The sequence below is a fragment of the Camelus ferus genome, chromosome 14, assembly GCF_009834535.1.
Source record: "Camelus ferus isolate YT-003-E chromosome 14, BCGSAC_Cfer_1.0, whole genome shotgun sequence".
NCBI classification, from domain to species: domain Eukaryota; kingdom Metazoa; phylum Chordata; class Mammalia; order Artiodactyla; family Camelidae; genus Camelus; species Camelus ferus.
In genome coordinates, this window is record NC_045709.1 from 15,280,622 (window position 1) to 15,299,129 (window position 18,508).

At 31.9% G+C, this 18,508-nt stretch overlaps 1 protein-coding gene across 11 annotated transcripts in view; it reads right to left on the reverse strand.

Moving 5' to 3' along the window:
- The window catches only part of NBEA (neurobeachin), a 536,625-nt gene that overhangs the window by 347,723 nt on the left and 170,394 nt on the right, over window positions 1-18,508 (reverse strand). For all 11 annotated transcript variants that reach the window (XM_032496317.1, XM_032496318.1, XM_032496310.1 and 8 more), the window contains 2 exons: window positions 17,974-18,069; window positions 5,745-6,183 (listed from right to left, as the gene is read on the reverse strand). In XM_032496317.1, coding sequence (XP_032352208.1) covers window positions 5,745-6,183; window positions 17,974-18,069 — 535 coding nt within the window. The remainder of the gene's footprint in view (window positions 1-5,744; window positions 6,184-17,973; window positions 18,070-18,508) is intronic.

Here is an 18,508-nt window from a genome sequence, read left to right on the forward strand (position 1 = left end):
GACTGAGGATGTGAGTATAAGAGAAAAATCAAAGATGATGTAAAGATTTTTGCCTTAATCAATTTGAAGGACAGAGCGGCCAACTACAATAGGGATGGCTGTGGTTGGCGCAAATTTTTAATAACTGTTAAGTTATTAATCATCCCAGTAGTAATGCTGAATAAGCAATGGGATAGATGGGTCTTTAGTTTAGGGGAAGGGTTTGGGCTGAGATATAAATTTTGTAGTAATCTGCCTATACGCTATTTAATGTCAGGAACGTGGATGAAGTGAGCAAACAAGTGAGTGCAACTGGATGGAAGAAGTGGTCCAAAGACAGAGCCTTGGGGTCTTCATCAACTAGTTCTCTGAATTTTGGGAAAATGATACTACTTTATCTGTATACCTTAAGAACTCCTAAGTATAAAGTGAGATACTGAAGATAAGAAGTGGCTTTTAAATAGTGATTCATTAAGATAAATGAGTTTTATAATTTCTCATGGATCTTATAATAATTTCTTTCTTCTTTTCACTCCCTCCCCCTTTCCTGTAATACTTACTGAGCACCGACAGGTCAAGAGAATACAACTACAGTAACAAATCTGGAGGATACCAAGACAAATAAAACATAACCTGTGCCTTAGAGATACTTGAAAGAAATACAAGAGATAAATAAATTAACTGTGCAATATATTTCAATGACTGCTCTGATTAGAATTATACACAGGACCTTTCACTAACCAAAAGGATGTGCATTATCAGGGAAGAGTGAGCGGAATCTAAAAGGATCCATGGGAATTAGCCAAGAGGAGAAAAGTTCAACTGTAAAAACTTCATGAGGCAAAGAGACGAAAAATCATAGAAGACTAAAGGACTGCAAATAGATAGTTATGGCTGATGAGAGGTGAGAAACTTCTATTCCAGACTAAGAAGTTCGTCCTTTATTGTGATATAACGAGAAACTGTTTCAGAATCTTCTGAATCAGTTTTGTGTTTAAGAAAAACCTCTATGGCATAAATGTGGAAAATGCATTTGGTGGGAGGACACCTGGAAACAGTGAGGCAGTTAGGAGGTAAAAGAAGGAATGAATACACCTGAGAGATGCCAAGGGCCTAAAGTGAGGGGACAGCTTGGGGACTGGGCATGTTGAATATTTTCTGGGATTCAGGTCTTTTAACCAAATTCATAACCATATGCTACTTTTTTGAGGTTAATTATAAGGCCATTTCATTTATGATAGGATTTTGGAATTTTATGGGCCTTTTTAGAAATAATGCATTATTCTATATGTTGGGAAACTGAGTCTCAGAGAGCCAGAGAGAATAGATAAGGGTCACACTAATTACAAAGAGACTAATAGCCAGCTCTCCTAATGTCTAGATCATTACTCTCTCTCTAACAAGACTTACTGTCAAACATTTATCTTGAAAGAAAGAAACGGAAGCTTTGGAGAAAAACAGTTTGTTTCTGATTTTAAGGTGACATTACAATCTACTGCAGCTCATTGGAAATCACAAGTTTATTTATGATGTTTTCACGTTGCATCAGTCACTATTTTGTAAAATATTTAGAAAAGCAATAGAAAAAAAGAGGAATTATGAAAAATAATTGAGTATTTCATTAATCTTCCCTTTAAAAAGAGATGCTTTTTTTCAGCTCCCTGAACTGTCTGTGGAAATGCCAGGAGAGACAAAGGCAACAACATTGGGGAAATTACGATACAGCCATGCTGAGTCAAAACTGCATCTTCTGGCAATTGGCTTTAGAACACAATACCTAGGACATTTGGAGCGTAATAAAAGCGGGGATTTCAGTGACTAGATAACATAGAAACTTTGAATAGCAAAGGCTGGCAAAGTTATTATCAATTTGGCTTACATTTACTTGCTCATCTTCTAAATGGTAGCATCAGAACACTTTTTTAAAAAAAAGTCATAAACTACAAGAACAGAAATGGAAGTACTCAGCAGTAATTAAAAATTTTCGCATTCTTACTTAATTCTAAGCTTAAAGCTATCAAAGTAGGAGGGTTCCACCATCTCTACTAAACATTCTTTATACTAAACCGTCATCTTTAGCACTCATGTTAAAAAAATCAATGCTAAAAACTAGAGAGAAAATACCTAGACTGAGCTTATACTTCAGGTTTAATAACATGAAAGTTACAGATACACTGATTTTTAGTCCCATAATATTTGTAAGATCTTTTTTTAATTTCAGAGATTTTCTTTGTCAGAGAATGAAACACTTGGAAGCAAGAGTATTAAAAGTCTGAAGGGAAAAAAATACAAACTAATTTGCCTGAACATATCAAACCCAGTAATTTGAACATAACCAGGTTTGTAAAATCAGAAGAAAGTATAAATCATAAGACTGATGCTTGTTAGCCATAGAAGCAACACAATTCTAAACTTTTTATGATATTCCAGACTTAAAACAAGTTTCTGAAATATAATAACAGTTAAAATGTATGGAGAAGCATACTGTCTTCTGCCTTTTTTTTTTTCCCGTCTTTGGTCCAAACTAAAGGGGGTGTCTCAGGAATCCCTGGGGAATTAAGACTGAGCTAAAACCACATGTATATATCAAATTCTCAAAAGAGTAAGAGCATTTGGATCTATAAAATTAAATTTTAGTTTCAAAGATATGCTAAAGCTTAACTGGCAGTTTTAGAGAAAAGCACCCCCTCAAACTAAAGGTTACAGTTACTAGTATGTAAAAACCACAGCTCAGCTAAAATACTTTATAAACCATACATTGACACAGAAATCTATCACAGGAGATAGTATTGTTGGGGAACTTTGCAATTAGATTTATAAATTCTATGATGAGATTATTAACTCTTCTCTTGGAAATAAAACCATGATAAATATTTCCCTTTGTTTCATAGTAACAGAACAGTAGAAAAAAAGCTCCTATAGTTTTGTAATTATATTTTCTCTCTATATATAGTTTCCTCACTATAGAACAGTACTAGGGGATGTCTAGCATTTTCAGTGCTTTACAATTCATAAATATACATTTGACAGGGTCACTCAGTGTAATCAAAGACAGATACTTAAATCTGCACAGATGATGACTGGGGGAAATGAAAGAAAAAGAATCAGCGTGTTCCATAAATGTAGATGAGAATATTTACATAATATTTCATAATACAACCTGAGAAAAGATTTAATACTAAAAGAAAAAAGGTTTATTTTATGCATGTCTAAATGTTTCTAAAATTTGATGTGGCAATATACCTAGTGGAAATGATATTACAAACTTCCAAACACTGAAATTCATCAATGCTCCACGCTAAGCAGAGAGAAACTCCATATGTAAAGCATAAGTTAATATAACTCAAATGACGTCAGTTGTTTTAGGAAGTTATTCCCAAACTTACAATCTAGAATAAGTACAAAGAACACATTGTTAGCATGTTTTCAATAGAACCAATGAACTATTGGCTAACAAAAATAAAATCCTAGGTGATTTCCACTGGGATTGGACGATATTATTATGTATGATTTAGTTACAAAGAATGAGCAACTGAGTTTATAGCTGTTCTTCAACTAAAGATAAAAATGAAAAATACATTACTGGTAAAGTAAGACCCATGATAATTCTATGTTGGAAACTGGCAGCATTCAGGACTTTGCTTCCAAAGCCTGTCATCGTGGATCCACTTTTCAAGGAATTCAATCTGATGTTAAAAGACATGTCATAACTTGGATTTCAGATTTTAGTGCTTCAGAAATATGTTTATATACCTCATAATGTAATTACAGCTACCTTAAGACAGATAAGGCAAATCGTAGCAATATATCGGAAATATAATTGAAAAATGCACTTGTCCAGAAGCACTTGTGGGGATGATGTCTCTGAAAAGCTGCTCAAAGCTCCAGAGTTTGAAGTTAAATTTTTGATGTTGTCACTCTCAATCTATTGAATGGCTGACAGACAATCAAACCCGTCTGGCTGGCTGGCAGCTCATTTTGCTGGCAGGTGGCAAACAATTAGACACACCAATTTGTGCCTCCTGATGACATTAAAGCATGAAACTAAGTTGTATGCAGGGCCTAGTGATTTGTGTGAAAGCATTTCAAAAATAATACTCTTTGCCGTGGCAACTCATTTCAGACTGCCACCTCCCATTATGGCTTTGAGCAGTGAAGACGACAGACTTGAGTTACGTGCAGTGCAAGGCCGCTTCTGTTCAATCCGTCATCAGCGCCCCCTGAGACCTCAATCCCCTCCTTTCATCAATATCACCTCATCATTTACATTTGATAGTACTTGAGCTACTGCATATATTAACTACACTGGAGACCCTTCTCCTAAAAAGAATTGAAATATGCTTTGTGCTCTTTTGATTTCATTTCTACTTATGCAATTTAAAATAATGATTCCACTCCCATTGCATTTTGCACAAATGCTACCAGGAACAAACGGAAAGTTCTGTTTTTTGTAAAACAATATTCTCAAAAGTGTAATAAATTTTTAGTAGCTAGTAATGATTGGCACTCACGTGACTGCTTTGTTGAGTTTTAATGAAAAACTGTTCTAACAATAATCCAAATTAGAACAGAAATATTTTACTTAATCTTTATTTCATTGGATTCTCTTATGCAAATCACAATGTTTCTCTGTACTTACTGTTTTATATTTTAACAAGTTAGATAATGTAACTTAAAAATTAAATGGAACATAAAACTTCTATGACCCCAAATTAAATTACTATAACATTTACCTATAAAGATTTATAGATATGTACAGTTACAAATACTTACAAGCTTATGCTTATGTAAACTTATAAACACATATATACATATCTCTTGGGAACACAAACCAAATAAGAAAATAGAGGACATCAATACGAAATGGCATAAGAAACATCCAAGGAACTATATTAATGAACCTCCAAATATAATATTAACACAAACTATTGAAAAAAAGAAATAATTTCCTAAATTTTATACCCCTTTTTTTAGTTTTTAAAAATTTTTGACACTTAACACATTTTATCTTATATAATAATTTGCAAACATTTTATCTCCTTTTACTACTTTAAGTTCAGAGAAAACAAAACTGATTTTACCTACCTTTACATTTGACATTACTAATGCAATTTATATTTTCACAATAAATTTTCAAGAAATAGCTGTAGCACACTGGTTAAAATGTTTATCGGCAAATTTTAAATTATACTCATGTTTGAAAAAGACAATTCATCCTAGCTGAAAATGGCTTTATTGCCACACCTCAACCTATAAATTCTAAAAAATTACTGTCTCTAACTCGGACAAAGCAGTTTGGCTATTTTAGAGAAAGTAATATGGAATAGATACTACATTTTGACTATATAGTTATTTTGACACTCCAGTTTAAGGAACATTTGTTTTCTCTCTAAAACAAAAAAATGATTACTTGCCATTTACCTCATACATATATACATATAAATATACATAATATAAAAAACATATATAATGACTCTCCAATGTACTGTAGTCACTTGATGACAGATGATAATCAGAATCTGCATTTTCCTGTTTCCAATTCAATGTGCTATCCTCCATTTCATACTGAACTCCTTTTTGAGATGTATTATTAAAATGCCTGACTATAAGGTCAAGCAGATTGGCCTGTCACTTTGATAGGCTTTGTAGTAAGAATCTGCAGTAATAAATATAATGTTTTCAAGATCTTCCTAATATTTTTAAATTAACAGACTCTAATTTTCTTCTATGCAAAGAGTACTCTGAATAACAAGTTCAGTACTTACCTGTCAAAGGAATGAAACTGCATAGGAAGAATAGCTTGAGCTTCTCTCTTCAGTGCTGGATCTGGGTATGGGATAGGTTCAGGGCCACATTCTGCAATTTCAACTGGGGCAGCCACAAGACTTTTCAATATTTCCTTGACATTGATGCCTTTGGTTTGACTAATACTAGATATGGACGGTGCAGGCTTCAAAATTTCATTGGGGTTCTCAGTTAAGCTCTCCTGTGATTTTTTTACTTCAGATGACAAAGTGGATAACAGTTCACTCATGGCATCGGGGCCTGTGGTAGCCTCTAACTCTGCCCCGTTCAGGATGCTAGCCACTTGCTCCTCTCCAATTCCTGAATCTGTATGAGGAATGGAACTTTCTAGCTGAATATCTTCACCAGGGGTTGGTGTTTCTTTTTCCTTTATCGTGTCTGGAAATGCAGCAGGTGTTTCTATAATGAAAGAATGTGGTTTAAACAAAAAGCTTCACAGGTGAAAACCCAGTATTATTAATAAAATACACTCACATATTAGCACAGAGGAAAGAAAACTTATAAGAAACAAAAAATCTGCTAAATGGATGTGCGTAACAACACAATTGGGTTAAAACAAATCACCCATATGCACCTGTTGTTTTGTTCAGTAAGCATCAACAGAACCCTGTTGTTTTTTTTTTAATAAATCACCTGGCATTTCAAAACTGATGCCTTTATAAGCATGGAGAAATAGTTTCTACCATGATTTCTCATAGCAGCTTATAAATTAATATTATATAAAGCTCCCCCTTTATTTTTTTCATTGTTAGTCACCAATCATGCAAGATAAATCCTTATACTTCTCTAATATTTTCCTTAAAAATATGAGGTCATTTTAAAATCTTTCTTTGTACTTCAATAACCAATAACGAAATGTCTAATTGAAATAGTTAAACTAGTTAAAAATATTTTTATTACATAGAATACATAAAATTCTAAAGAGTTAATTTCAAAAAGCATGTCAAATGATTAGCTCAAAAAGGTAAATGTTTTTTTTTTAACATTTTTTATTGAGTTATAGTCATTTTATGGTAAATGCTTTAATAATAGAATAGTGAGCCCCCAAAATTTAACCTGTATGTACCTTTAAGAACAATTATTTTGGATTATGCATGCTGATTCTTTCAAAATTAATATATTTCAACTTGTTAAAACTGAACCACAAATGGGTGTGTATCAAATACATATATAATATTACCAATTAAAATACATAAAAAGAAAAACATCTTTAAAATGTTAAATTCCTATCAAATCTCATTATACAAAGGTTACTATAATAAAGTTGTCTATGCAATAAAATGTTACCAAATTCTAAATGATACTCTTGAAAAATTTATCTAATGTAGTATAATGGGCATAATAACAGCTTTTAACTTAATAAAGTGACACTGAAGAGGAAAATAAGATACTACATGTAAATTACTTGCAGTTTTTGTATAAAATAATACTTAGTAAATCATAACTATCTGTATTAAACAGTTATTCTTTGTAAAACAAGAAGGGCAAACTAAATTATTTCTATTATTTCTTCATAATTAACATCTGTAAGTTCTATAAAACTGCCCTGTGGAGTCTTTTTTGTCGTTGTTGTATGTTTCTTTATTTTGAAATGTTATTAGGGCAGGAAACAGGGGAACAGGCTATTTTGATTTCAGCAAGACATCTCTTAAAACCTTTGGTGAAATTTCTAGTGAAAACACAGAGAAATGTTGTTTGGGTGATACTATTGTTGGATGGGATCACAGCTTGTTCTGTGTTTAATACACAAGTGCTAAAGGATTAATAATATTGTAAAGGGATTTCTTTAGTAACAGGGCTCAGTTCTTAGACTCTATTAGACAGTTCTGCTAATTTCATGAATGTAGAGTAACGTCATGACATTCAAATTTACGGAGGCTGTGAATTTATTATTTTTCCCCTGGTAAATGTAACAATTTTGTCATTTTCAAAAAAAAGGAAATTCCTTTTCTTTCTTATGATTCTCCTTTCCTTTTGATCCAGATTATATCTATAAATTAATTTAGAAATAAGTGTCTTCATTTATTCAATCTTCATAATATACAATATTCATTTAAATTGACTAAAAATATACGTCTCTCACAAGTCAGTGTCATATTGTGGTTTTCCTCATATTTCATTAAATAGGTCTTAGTTTTGCTTATTTGGGCAAGGATGTTAGAATTGAATGAAGAAAAGATTACTCTGTAGAACATGATAATAATATTCAAACACTGGATGAACAACATAAAAAATACAGTAGACTAATACTTAGCTGTTCCCAAAGCTAAAAATTAAAACAACTGCAAAAAGTTTTTTTGAGAAGACAGACAATTTCAATAATATGATTCACAAAGCACTACAGAAGGAAAAAGGAAAAAGGTAAAGATAACAGTGTGGCTTTTTTTAATAAAACCTTGTGAGAGAAGATTAAGACTTATATTGGAATAATAGCATTAAGAATAATAAGAAAGGGAAAGAATCAAGATGCCTCTGGAAATTCTAGCTTAAGGGAAAAAATAAAAAAGAACGCTGATACACCACTAACTAGAAGAAGAAAGCTAAAAAGAAGCAAGTTTGTTCAGGAAAATAATGAATTAAATTTTGACTCAATTAAGTCATCAGAATCTATGGGACATTTATATCTAAGTCAAGGAAACCACAGCCATATAGTTGAGGATCATTCAAACTGAGGTGATAATCGAAACTTTGGAAACTGATGGAATTACCTAGGAATACAGAATGAGAAGATAAGATGGCTAAGTCAGCTATTTCCACTCTTAGAGATACTACTGAATTTTTTAAACGCATGTTTAATCTATAGATCATATCCCTTGAAGAGAAAACAAGTATAGCAGAAAAATCAGGAGAAAATTAAACAGAAGTAGCAACATTTCTATGACAACAGGACAGAGAACCTAAATATAGAAACAAAATAACTCTAATATCAACAGAATATCACAGTGCAATAGTGACTAGCATAGGTTAACTCTTCTTACAGAGTTTAATTTTCAAACGGTATATAGTCAAGTCTAGGACTTAGTCTAAATTTAGCTAATTTATAGATTTGGTCTACAGATTTGGCTTTCCCTAATATGATATCTCACAATCATTATTTATGGTGTGTCTTACGTTAAGAGCTACCAAAAGAATGTAAACTTTTCAAGTTATATTAGTCAGAAATGTAAGCATTTTGCTAGCAAATAGAATATCTAAGAAAATAAAGTATTTGATTTGTGTTCACAAGGTAGCACATGAAAAGATTTTTTCTACCAACTATACAATTTTTTGCTTTTCTGTTCAATTGACTCTTTCAAACAGACAAAATCTATAACTCTGTAGCTAGATATGTGGAACTCCAATATAAATGTTGGCCTTGGTTATAAAACACGATTAAAAGTTTATTAAACTTGAATATTAGAGTATTTTCAAATGACTTATCAAAATATTTATACAGTATTAAAACCTTAATTTTACTTTTACTGTGAATGACAAAGACATTTCATAAAAGCAGTAATTTTTATATTTCAATAAAAATTCCATTCAAACAAGCAAGTTCTGTAAAGCGTACCCTGTGATCTTATTTACATAGAAATAAACAACAATGAAAATTTTTATAATAGTAACTGTAAATAGAAAACACATCAGTATTCAAAAAACCTACCTTAATATCCCATTATGCATGAACCTCTTTTACAGAACATGCTCTCAGATGATAGCATAAACTTCAGTTTAGATAATTTACATATTTCCAGAATACTTCTTTGTAATACTAAAGTACTTTAAGGACTTAACCCAAGTGACTTCAAGGAAAGTTAAGCATAAACAGCAGAGAATGTACAAGTGATTGCATCTGTGCAGGTTAAATTACTGACAGTAAACTTGTAACTTTTCAGTAGTTTCATCAGTTTTTGTGGCAGCAGGCCATGTCAGTACACAAAACAGAAACATTACTAGCCTGAGTGATCTTAACCTTGTCAGAAACAGGCAGTTGGGTGCCAGAAGCCTCTTTTTCTTACTGTTTTTCATTGAAACTAATGAGTTCATCTAATGCATTTTGGGAAAAATATGGGGTTGTGTTCAGCAAATGACTTGATTTTTACATGGTGACCTCATTTATCACATTTTTTCCTCCAAAAATCTTGTTTTACAGTGATTTATGAAGTGTTTCAATATTTCTTACCTATTAAATTACTCAAATTGTTATTTTCCAAACTATCAGAATAAGAAATAACATGAAAGGAACATACAGCTCCTTCTTAGTATAGCTTTAAAAATTATAGTAAGATTAATTATTTGCTCTTCGAATAGTAATATTAAGCTAACTATTCACATTAATTTAAGATAAACATAAAAATCTGTATATAAATAAATTGTATATCTTGTTTATTAAATGCAACTTAATTAAATTGCAAAAAATTAATCATAAAAAGAACTCCAAATAGAAAAAAAGCCATGCATAGAAAGATTTAAAATCATTAATCTAGCATAGTTCCACTCTATATATTTTGAATATCAATTAGAAATTGTAATGAAAATTCACATACATATTTTGCCTTCCTCTTGCCCTAGCTTGTATTTGCACTTTTTTCTTCCCAAAGATAAAAAACAAACAAAAAACTACTTTTCCTACTGAAATACAGTGTGCATTTCAGTAATGTTATGAAGGCAACTATTAAAACCAGTAACACATGCCTAAATTTTTTCCTTGAGTTGCAGGAACAAAAGTATGGTATCACTCTGTTAATATCAATTAGATAAGCCACAATCAGCATATTACATATGGTTAACAGTTCAGGCTTTGAGATTAAGACTGTTTGACTTTCAATCAAGACTTAATTTACCACTTATTAGCTTTGTGATGTGGATAAGCCATTTAACTTTTCTCAGCCTCTTTATCTGTAAAATGGGCATAGCAACAGTACATATCATACATTATAGAGTTGTTGTGATAATTAAAGAATATAATTCATGAATAGTGCCTAGCACAAAGCAATCCTACTATAAATTCCTATGCCTCCTAATCCCATTATTAATTTTACTGTTATCATTACCATCATCATCACCATATTCCTAAAAAATACAGAGCACAACCAGTCTATTAGTTATTCTCTCTGCCTATCTTCAATTTCTGTGTCTTGGCCCAAGCTCTGGCCCCCTTATCTGCAGACCAACATATCCTATCCTAAAAGAACAACCTCTCACTCCACAGCCCTTTATATTGCTAACCCTTAAGCTACTTTGGGTGTTTCTCCTTCCTTTCTGAAGAAAATGTGTCATAATGGAAAGAGCATGGGAATGTAATCAAATTGATCAAGATTTCAATTCTGGCTTCACAAGTTTCTAGTTTTCCATGTTTTCTTGAACAACTTAGTTAAGTTTTGAAAAGTTGCAAAACCTGCCCTAGAAAAATGTGTATCTTAAGTGTGCTATGAGGTTTAAATGTGGCAGGCTATCACTTGTAACGTGCTTGCCTGATTCAGCTTTCCAAAGGCTTAGAAGATTTCCACAGACATTTCAAAATTAACACATCTAAAATGGAAGTCTTGGTCAACCTCTTCAAATAATCTACCTCCATTCTTGTTTGCTTTCATAAATGACGATTTTATCATCCCAGTACTTCAGACCAGACAGCCAGGTGTCACCTTTGAAAACTTCACAGACCCTCATGCCCTACATCCAATCTACCACCATATCCTGTTACTTTTATTTCCAAAGTATGTCTCTAATTTACAGAATACTCTTAAAATTGTACCAGGCTACGATACTTACAGCAGGCAGAAAAATGCCCCCTCCCTCCCAATTGGGTCCACATCCTAATCTCCATCACCTGTGAATGTTACCGTACATGGCCAAAAAGGTTAGACGTGAAGGTGTTGAGGAGGCTAGCCTGGATGATCCAGGTGGTCTCAATCAAACCTCAAAGCAGAAAGCCTTTCCTAGATGTGCTCAGAGGAAGATGCTGACTACAGACGAGTAGTCTGAAGGACATGCAATTCTTGCTTTTCAACACAGAGGAAGAAGGAAGAAGGCCATAGGCTAAGGAATATGAGTGGCCACTGGAAGCTGGAAAAGGCAAGGAAAATGGATTCTCCTCAAGGGCCTCCAGAAAGGAATGCAGCCTTGAGGATGCCTTGACTTCAGCTGGGTGAGCTCCATGTTAGACTTGTGATCTACAGGACTGTAAGATAATAACTTTGTGTTGTTTTAGACCAGTAAGTGTGTTGTAATTTGTTATGGCAGTAATAGGACACTAATATAGTAATCCTCTGCTTAGTTTAAAGACCAGATCCTTAGGCCCTACAGGATTTGGTTCCTGCTTACCTATCTACATTTATGGAATGCTTCTCTTTCCCTTGACTCTTACGTTCCAATCACACATGTTGCCAAAATACACCAAGGAATTGCTCTGAATATGTGGCTACCAATTCAGGAATGTGCTTCCACTGTCCTGATTCTTTTCCCCAAACTAACAGAATTCATCCTTTGGTTCCAGGTTTAAATGTCACTTCCATGAGGCCGTTCTCAACCCCCAAATTAAATTAGGTTTCTTCTTCTGTACTTTCTCATAATAACCTGTAATTTCATTTCTTAGAATTCATGGCTTATGTGGTTTCTAAAAGTCTATCTCCCTCACTAGAATGTTAATTCATAAAGAGAGGGACTTTTTGCTCACCATTATATCTCCAGTACCTAGTATGTAACAGGAAACCATTAATTTATTCAGCAAATATATAATTAATGAATCATAAGGTAAATTGAAAGACTAAATTAGAAGATGAAAGAAAAAAAGAGAAGAGGGAGGCTTCTGTTAGTACTTTTACTAAAACTGAGAAGAGACATTTATTTTAAAGTTTTTTTAAAAAATATTTGCTAGGAATAATTGGGCATGAGTTTCACTTGTAATTAATTAAAATATATATTTGACAACAGTAGCCAATAAGAATTCTATAAATAATATATTAATGATAGTATTTTAGAGTACTTGCAAAATAAATTAAAATTCCCCCACATAACAGATTACAATGAATCCATTAAAAATGACTCCAAAGCAAGAGTAACAAATGCACAATATTAAAAACCTTAGTGTTTAATTATATGAATGTAACAATTTAATAAATATTAATTTTAGTTCTAAGTATGCAATAAATAAAAACTAAGTGGTGAAAATATTTGTATATAAATTATTCGTATATCCTTCATTGTTTCCTTAAGATACAATTCTAAGAATAAAATCAGTAGATCAAGGATTATGCATATTTTTATGATGTTAAAAGTGCACATTTACATTCTCATCCTTCAGTTTTGCCCAATTTGAAAATTATGATACTTTTTTGTTTCAATATAAATTTGATTATTAGTAAATTTTTAAAAATTTACCTTATTTGTACTGTATATTGCCTTTCTTTTGTTAGCTGTTGGGTATTTTCTTACATTTTACCATTACTGCGATACATCCTTTTAATCGATTTATAAGTTATTTATTTATTAAGGCTACTGACTTTTACATGAATATAAATTTCTCCTGTTTGCATTTTTCTTTTAATTGTGTTAATATTTTTAGACAGGTAGATATATAAAACTTTATATTTAGTCACATCTTTTACTTTACAACTTCAGCCTTTGATGTTATGATTTAAAGCATTTTCTTATATAAATAGTAATTTAATTTTCTTCAACTATGTTGTCTAATTTTTAACTTTAAATTTTAATACATGTGGAATTTATTTGACATGATACATGAAATAAGGATAGAATTTAATTTTTTTCAATTGGCTACCCCATTTGGTAATCCCAATACCATTTGCAAATACCTCCACTTCCATTTGACTAGAAAAGTTATATTTATTATATATGAAATACTCATACAAATGCCAGCCTGTTTATAATTTTTAATGGCATATGTCTATTCTTGTACTAATACCACATTATCTTAATTATTTCCTGTGTACATAATTCTTTTTCCTGACAATAAAGTTTTAGAGGAAACTAATATACCATATATTTATTTGTAAGTTCACCTAAATATTAACATTCTTCTTTTTAAATGTAAAGTGAAGTAATTAACATAAAGCTTCTACAGCTTCTAGGACAAGTTACCAAGAAAAAATTATTTTCTCTGTTTTTAGTATGTCTATTAATGAAATACATTTTATGGCTACCATGAGTACTCAGCTTTTTAAAAAATAGTTTAGTTTTCTCACTGTCTTACTCATTTACTTAACAAATATTTACTGTATTTACTTCCAAGTGGCATGCTAGACAGGGTCACCTTCTTGAAGTATATATTACAATAAATGAATAAATAAGTTGTATGAGTGCAAGAAAGGAAACGAAGATAAAACTATGATAGAAAATAAGGTGGTTGTGGGGGGTGGAAGCTACTTGGCTGTAGTAGTCAGGGAAAGCCTCTGTGTGGAGGTGACCTTTAACCAGACACATGAAGGATGAGCACTCTACAGTCATACAAAAAATAGAGAAAAGAGAGAACAAAAAAATAGGAACAAAATACAAAGATCACGAGGCAGGAAAATGCTTGATTAAAGAACTAAAAAGTAGTCTGACTGTAGCATAATGAGCAATGGAAAAACCATGTAAGATGAAGCTCGGAAGGTAGTGATTATTTTACTCTAAATGTTATGAGAAAATTTTACGTCAAAAAGGGACATAATCTCACTTATATTTTACAATAAACTGCAGCAAAACTATAAAAAAAATAGAATTAAGATCAGTAAGTCAATTGGTGAAGAAATCCCTTCAGAGGCAACAGTAGTAATCCTGGTGAGTTAGAGCTAGCGCAGTCTTGCCCCTATTAAGACATTTTAACTTTGTTCCCCAAATTATAGGAATCCCTTAGAGATCTTCAGAAAGAAAAATTAATTTATTACATTTGTTATAAAATATTTATTATATGAATGTATTATATTCAATATAAATTATATTCCGTTACTTTATTATTTTATATATTAGTGTTATTTTAAAAACTGTCATCAGTAAAAAACTAAATGTTTAGAGACAAGAAGTCAAACCAAGAAACTATGCAATACTCGAAGAAGGGCTATGACTTTGAAGAACTATCAAATTTAAATAGAAGAGAGAGGCCAAACAGCTAGTTTAGGATTTTTAAAAAGTCTCAATAAGGAGCTGAAAGAAAGGAGTAAAGTGTCAAGGAGTTGAAAAGTAGTCCAGATCAGTCTTATCGAACTATTTGTAAAAATTTACTATTTTTTTCAATCCATCATTAAATGACATTTTTTGAAAATGAAATAAATACAAATTATTGAAAAAACAAAAAAAATTGAAGTACACAAAATAAAAGCATAAAAAATTTAATTTGCCTCCATAGACATAGAATTAAATTTCAGTAAATATAATCAGAACAAAGGTAACATTAGGAAAAAAATTACAAAAACTGTCCACATTATCCACTGAAATTGTGTGTATAGATGATCAATATAGACATATGTTATTACACTTAGAAGTTTTTTTAGTACCTATCATAACTAAACAAAAAGTTTTGAGCAAAGGGTGATTACCCAAAGGAAATGCCTACATAAATATTTTGAACAAATACTGTGAATATGAATATTTAAAGTTTATAGTGTGATCAACTTTTGCCTATTAACTTTATCTAATCCAAGTAGAAATGGCAATACTACTACTCACGGGAGTAGCATATAACTAACCTATTTTGTTTTGCTTTATTTTGCTTTAATAACATGCAAAGTGGAGGAAGCCATGTCACAGAGGTATGCTGATAAAATGAAAACTTAGAGAGCTCAGAATATGTATTCATTTTACACTTTTACCTGAAATGAAACTAGAAATGCTATATATTCAAAATATACCCTCAATATTCATCAATGCTCAGTTGCAGTAATTTATCCTATATAGTTATAATCAAATATTAATTATATTTTAATGAAAGAAATAGATTCCTGTTCTATTAATTTTTTATATATGAATCTTCTTTTAATCTTCTTTTAATAAAATACAAAACATTCTATCAAGTATATGAAATGATAGGAGCTTTTCAAGGCTGAGCCAAATCAAGATCACTCTTAAAGATCACGAAACTTCATAAAAATAACTATTAAATAATAAATAATATTATTAAACAATAATTATCAAATTATGAAGCATGTCATAGAAACTATGTTCTTCTAAGAGTCTAACTTTTTTTTTGTCCTTTGATCTTTTCTGCCAATAAAAATACACACTGCAGTACTTTCTTGTTGGAAGTACTGAATTCATTTGACAAATTTTATATGTCTGACAAAGAAGCTCATCCTATTAATCTTTAAAGAGTGGAATGAAACTGGTTTCTTATCCTGTAAAAACACTAAGAGTTGACTGTGTATTTCCAACATCATCAACAGAACTTCTCTCAATAACCACTGCATCACAGCATGCAGTAACAGTTAGCATCACCTTCCACACCACCACATAATAAAGAGAATAGGAAATTTACCACATCAGCCTTAAAGTAATTCAGAATTTATTATACCATGAAGACCACTGTATAGTTCAGCTAAAATTGTTTCATGGTAAACCTTTCTTGATAAAAGCAGTGCATAGATATTCTGATGCACGCTCCTTAATCTGGTTAACTACTCCACAGTATATTCCAGTCACTACAGCTAAGCTCTTGGAACACACTTCTACATAAAACAAACTCCAGACAACATGTAATTAAATCGAACTGAATCAAATCGACCTGAATCAAATCAAATTGAATTAAATCCTTCTTAGTTTATAACAGCTCAGAGTTGGATGTGTTTGTAAGTAATAAAGCTAAAAAGAATTTGTCTTTCATTTTATCATGATGTTCAAAGTTTGCACATTTATAAAAAATATCTATGCATTTATCAAGTTGTAATAAAAATACCTTGCTGCTTTATTTGTTCTATTAGTTGGTCATCCATATCATTACCCAATGTAGGAAGTACACTGAACAGTGGTTATTATCTGGAGCTGAGGGCCCTCTCTACACTTACTTCAGTCATCGGCAGAATTCAGTTACTTGTTGTAGGTTTAAGTCCCCCCACTTTCTTGCTGACTATCAGCTGGGAGGTGCTGTCAGCTCCTACAAGGTGATCTCAAGTCTTTGTTGCACAGTCACCTCCGTCTCAGAAGTGAAGAACTTCCTTATGTCAAATCCCTCTAACACTTTGAGTCTCTCACTTCCTGTTCTAAACCAGCCAGAGAAAACCTTTTGCTTTTACAGGGCTCATGTGATTGGGTCAGGGCTACTTGTATAATCAGCTTTTCTTAAAAGCAACTGTTCTGACGTATATAACTTAGTCACAAGAGTAAAATCCATCATATTCAATGTCCCAGGAATTAGGCAGGGTGCGTATATGGGAAAAACTTGGGGTGGAGGGATGGGAGCATACTTTGACTCACCACAATCCTGTGTTCCGCAGAGACTAATCTCATGTTAACATTACCCAGAGATATCATTATGGCTATTTTATTTTTCATCTCTCAAAATTCCAATTGGTTCTTTAGAAGAAAAAAAAAATCCTCCATTTTTCTCATTATATTCACTTTTTCCTTTAGATTGAAAAACATCCTAAACATACTTAAAATAGCTGTTCGGGTGTCCTTATCTGAAATTTGGCTATCTCTATCCTTTCTGAATCTGTTTCTATCGACTAACATTTTTTCTTCGGCTTATGCATCATATTTTCTTGCTCCTTTGCACATTTAAACATTTTTATTGAATGCTTAATGTTGAATTTTACATTGTTTGGTGAAGAAATTTTTGTATTCCTTTAAAAAGAGTTAGAACTTTGTTCTAACAAAGCTAAATAACTTATAGGTCAGTTTGATGCTTGCAAGGCTTGTTTTTAAATTTTTCTTGTGAGGCTACAGTGGCCTTTATTTTAGGACTAATTTAGTCCTGCTAATATAAAGTGGGACTCTTCTGCAATCTCCAGTGAATGCTACCATTGTGTATATTATTATACATATAATTAGGTATCCTTAATTTGCAGATGATACTTAAAGAAATATGATGGGATACAAATATAAAATCTCTATTTTGCTCTCAATAGCCAGGTATAAACACAATGTATCATATCTCCATGACACCTGAGGTATATACTTCTTTATAAACAATTACATTATGGATGTTTATTGTATAATAACTGATGAAAAGGTGAAATAAGAATACCCAAACAGGTCAGGAGATGAGGTCAATATTACCTTTGTAAAATGAGTGGGCAAAGCTCTGCTCAGGAATTAACTTGGCAAGGAATCCATGGTTCAGACTTGGATGAGGGATAGATGGTATGACCACAACTGTGGAGAAAATCATGGAGTCAAATTTGAGCCAGCATGTAACAACCTGCAACATGGTCCACTGAAGATCCAAGACAATTCTATATCACTGCAACATGCAAACAGTACTAGCAATAAAGACTGCATCTCTGGAGGAAGGAAAGAGGTACGTATTAAGAGTAAGGAAATAATATACTTGTTAAGTAGAACAATTTTAGCAACATACACAGAGACATACAAACACATGAGAAAACCAGAACTGGAAGGTTCACTAAAATATTGCTTGTTTTATACATATATGACTGTTATGAATGCATTAAAAATGAAGAAAGTTGACTAACATATAAACTCTCAGTGTCTTCAATGGTTAAAAGACATAAACTGGAATGGAAGGATAACGTTTAATTTGAAGAATAAAGTTCAAAGTAAAAGTATACTCCAAAGAAATAACATCATGCTT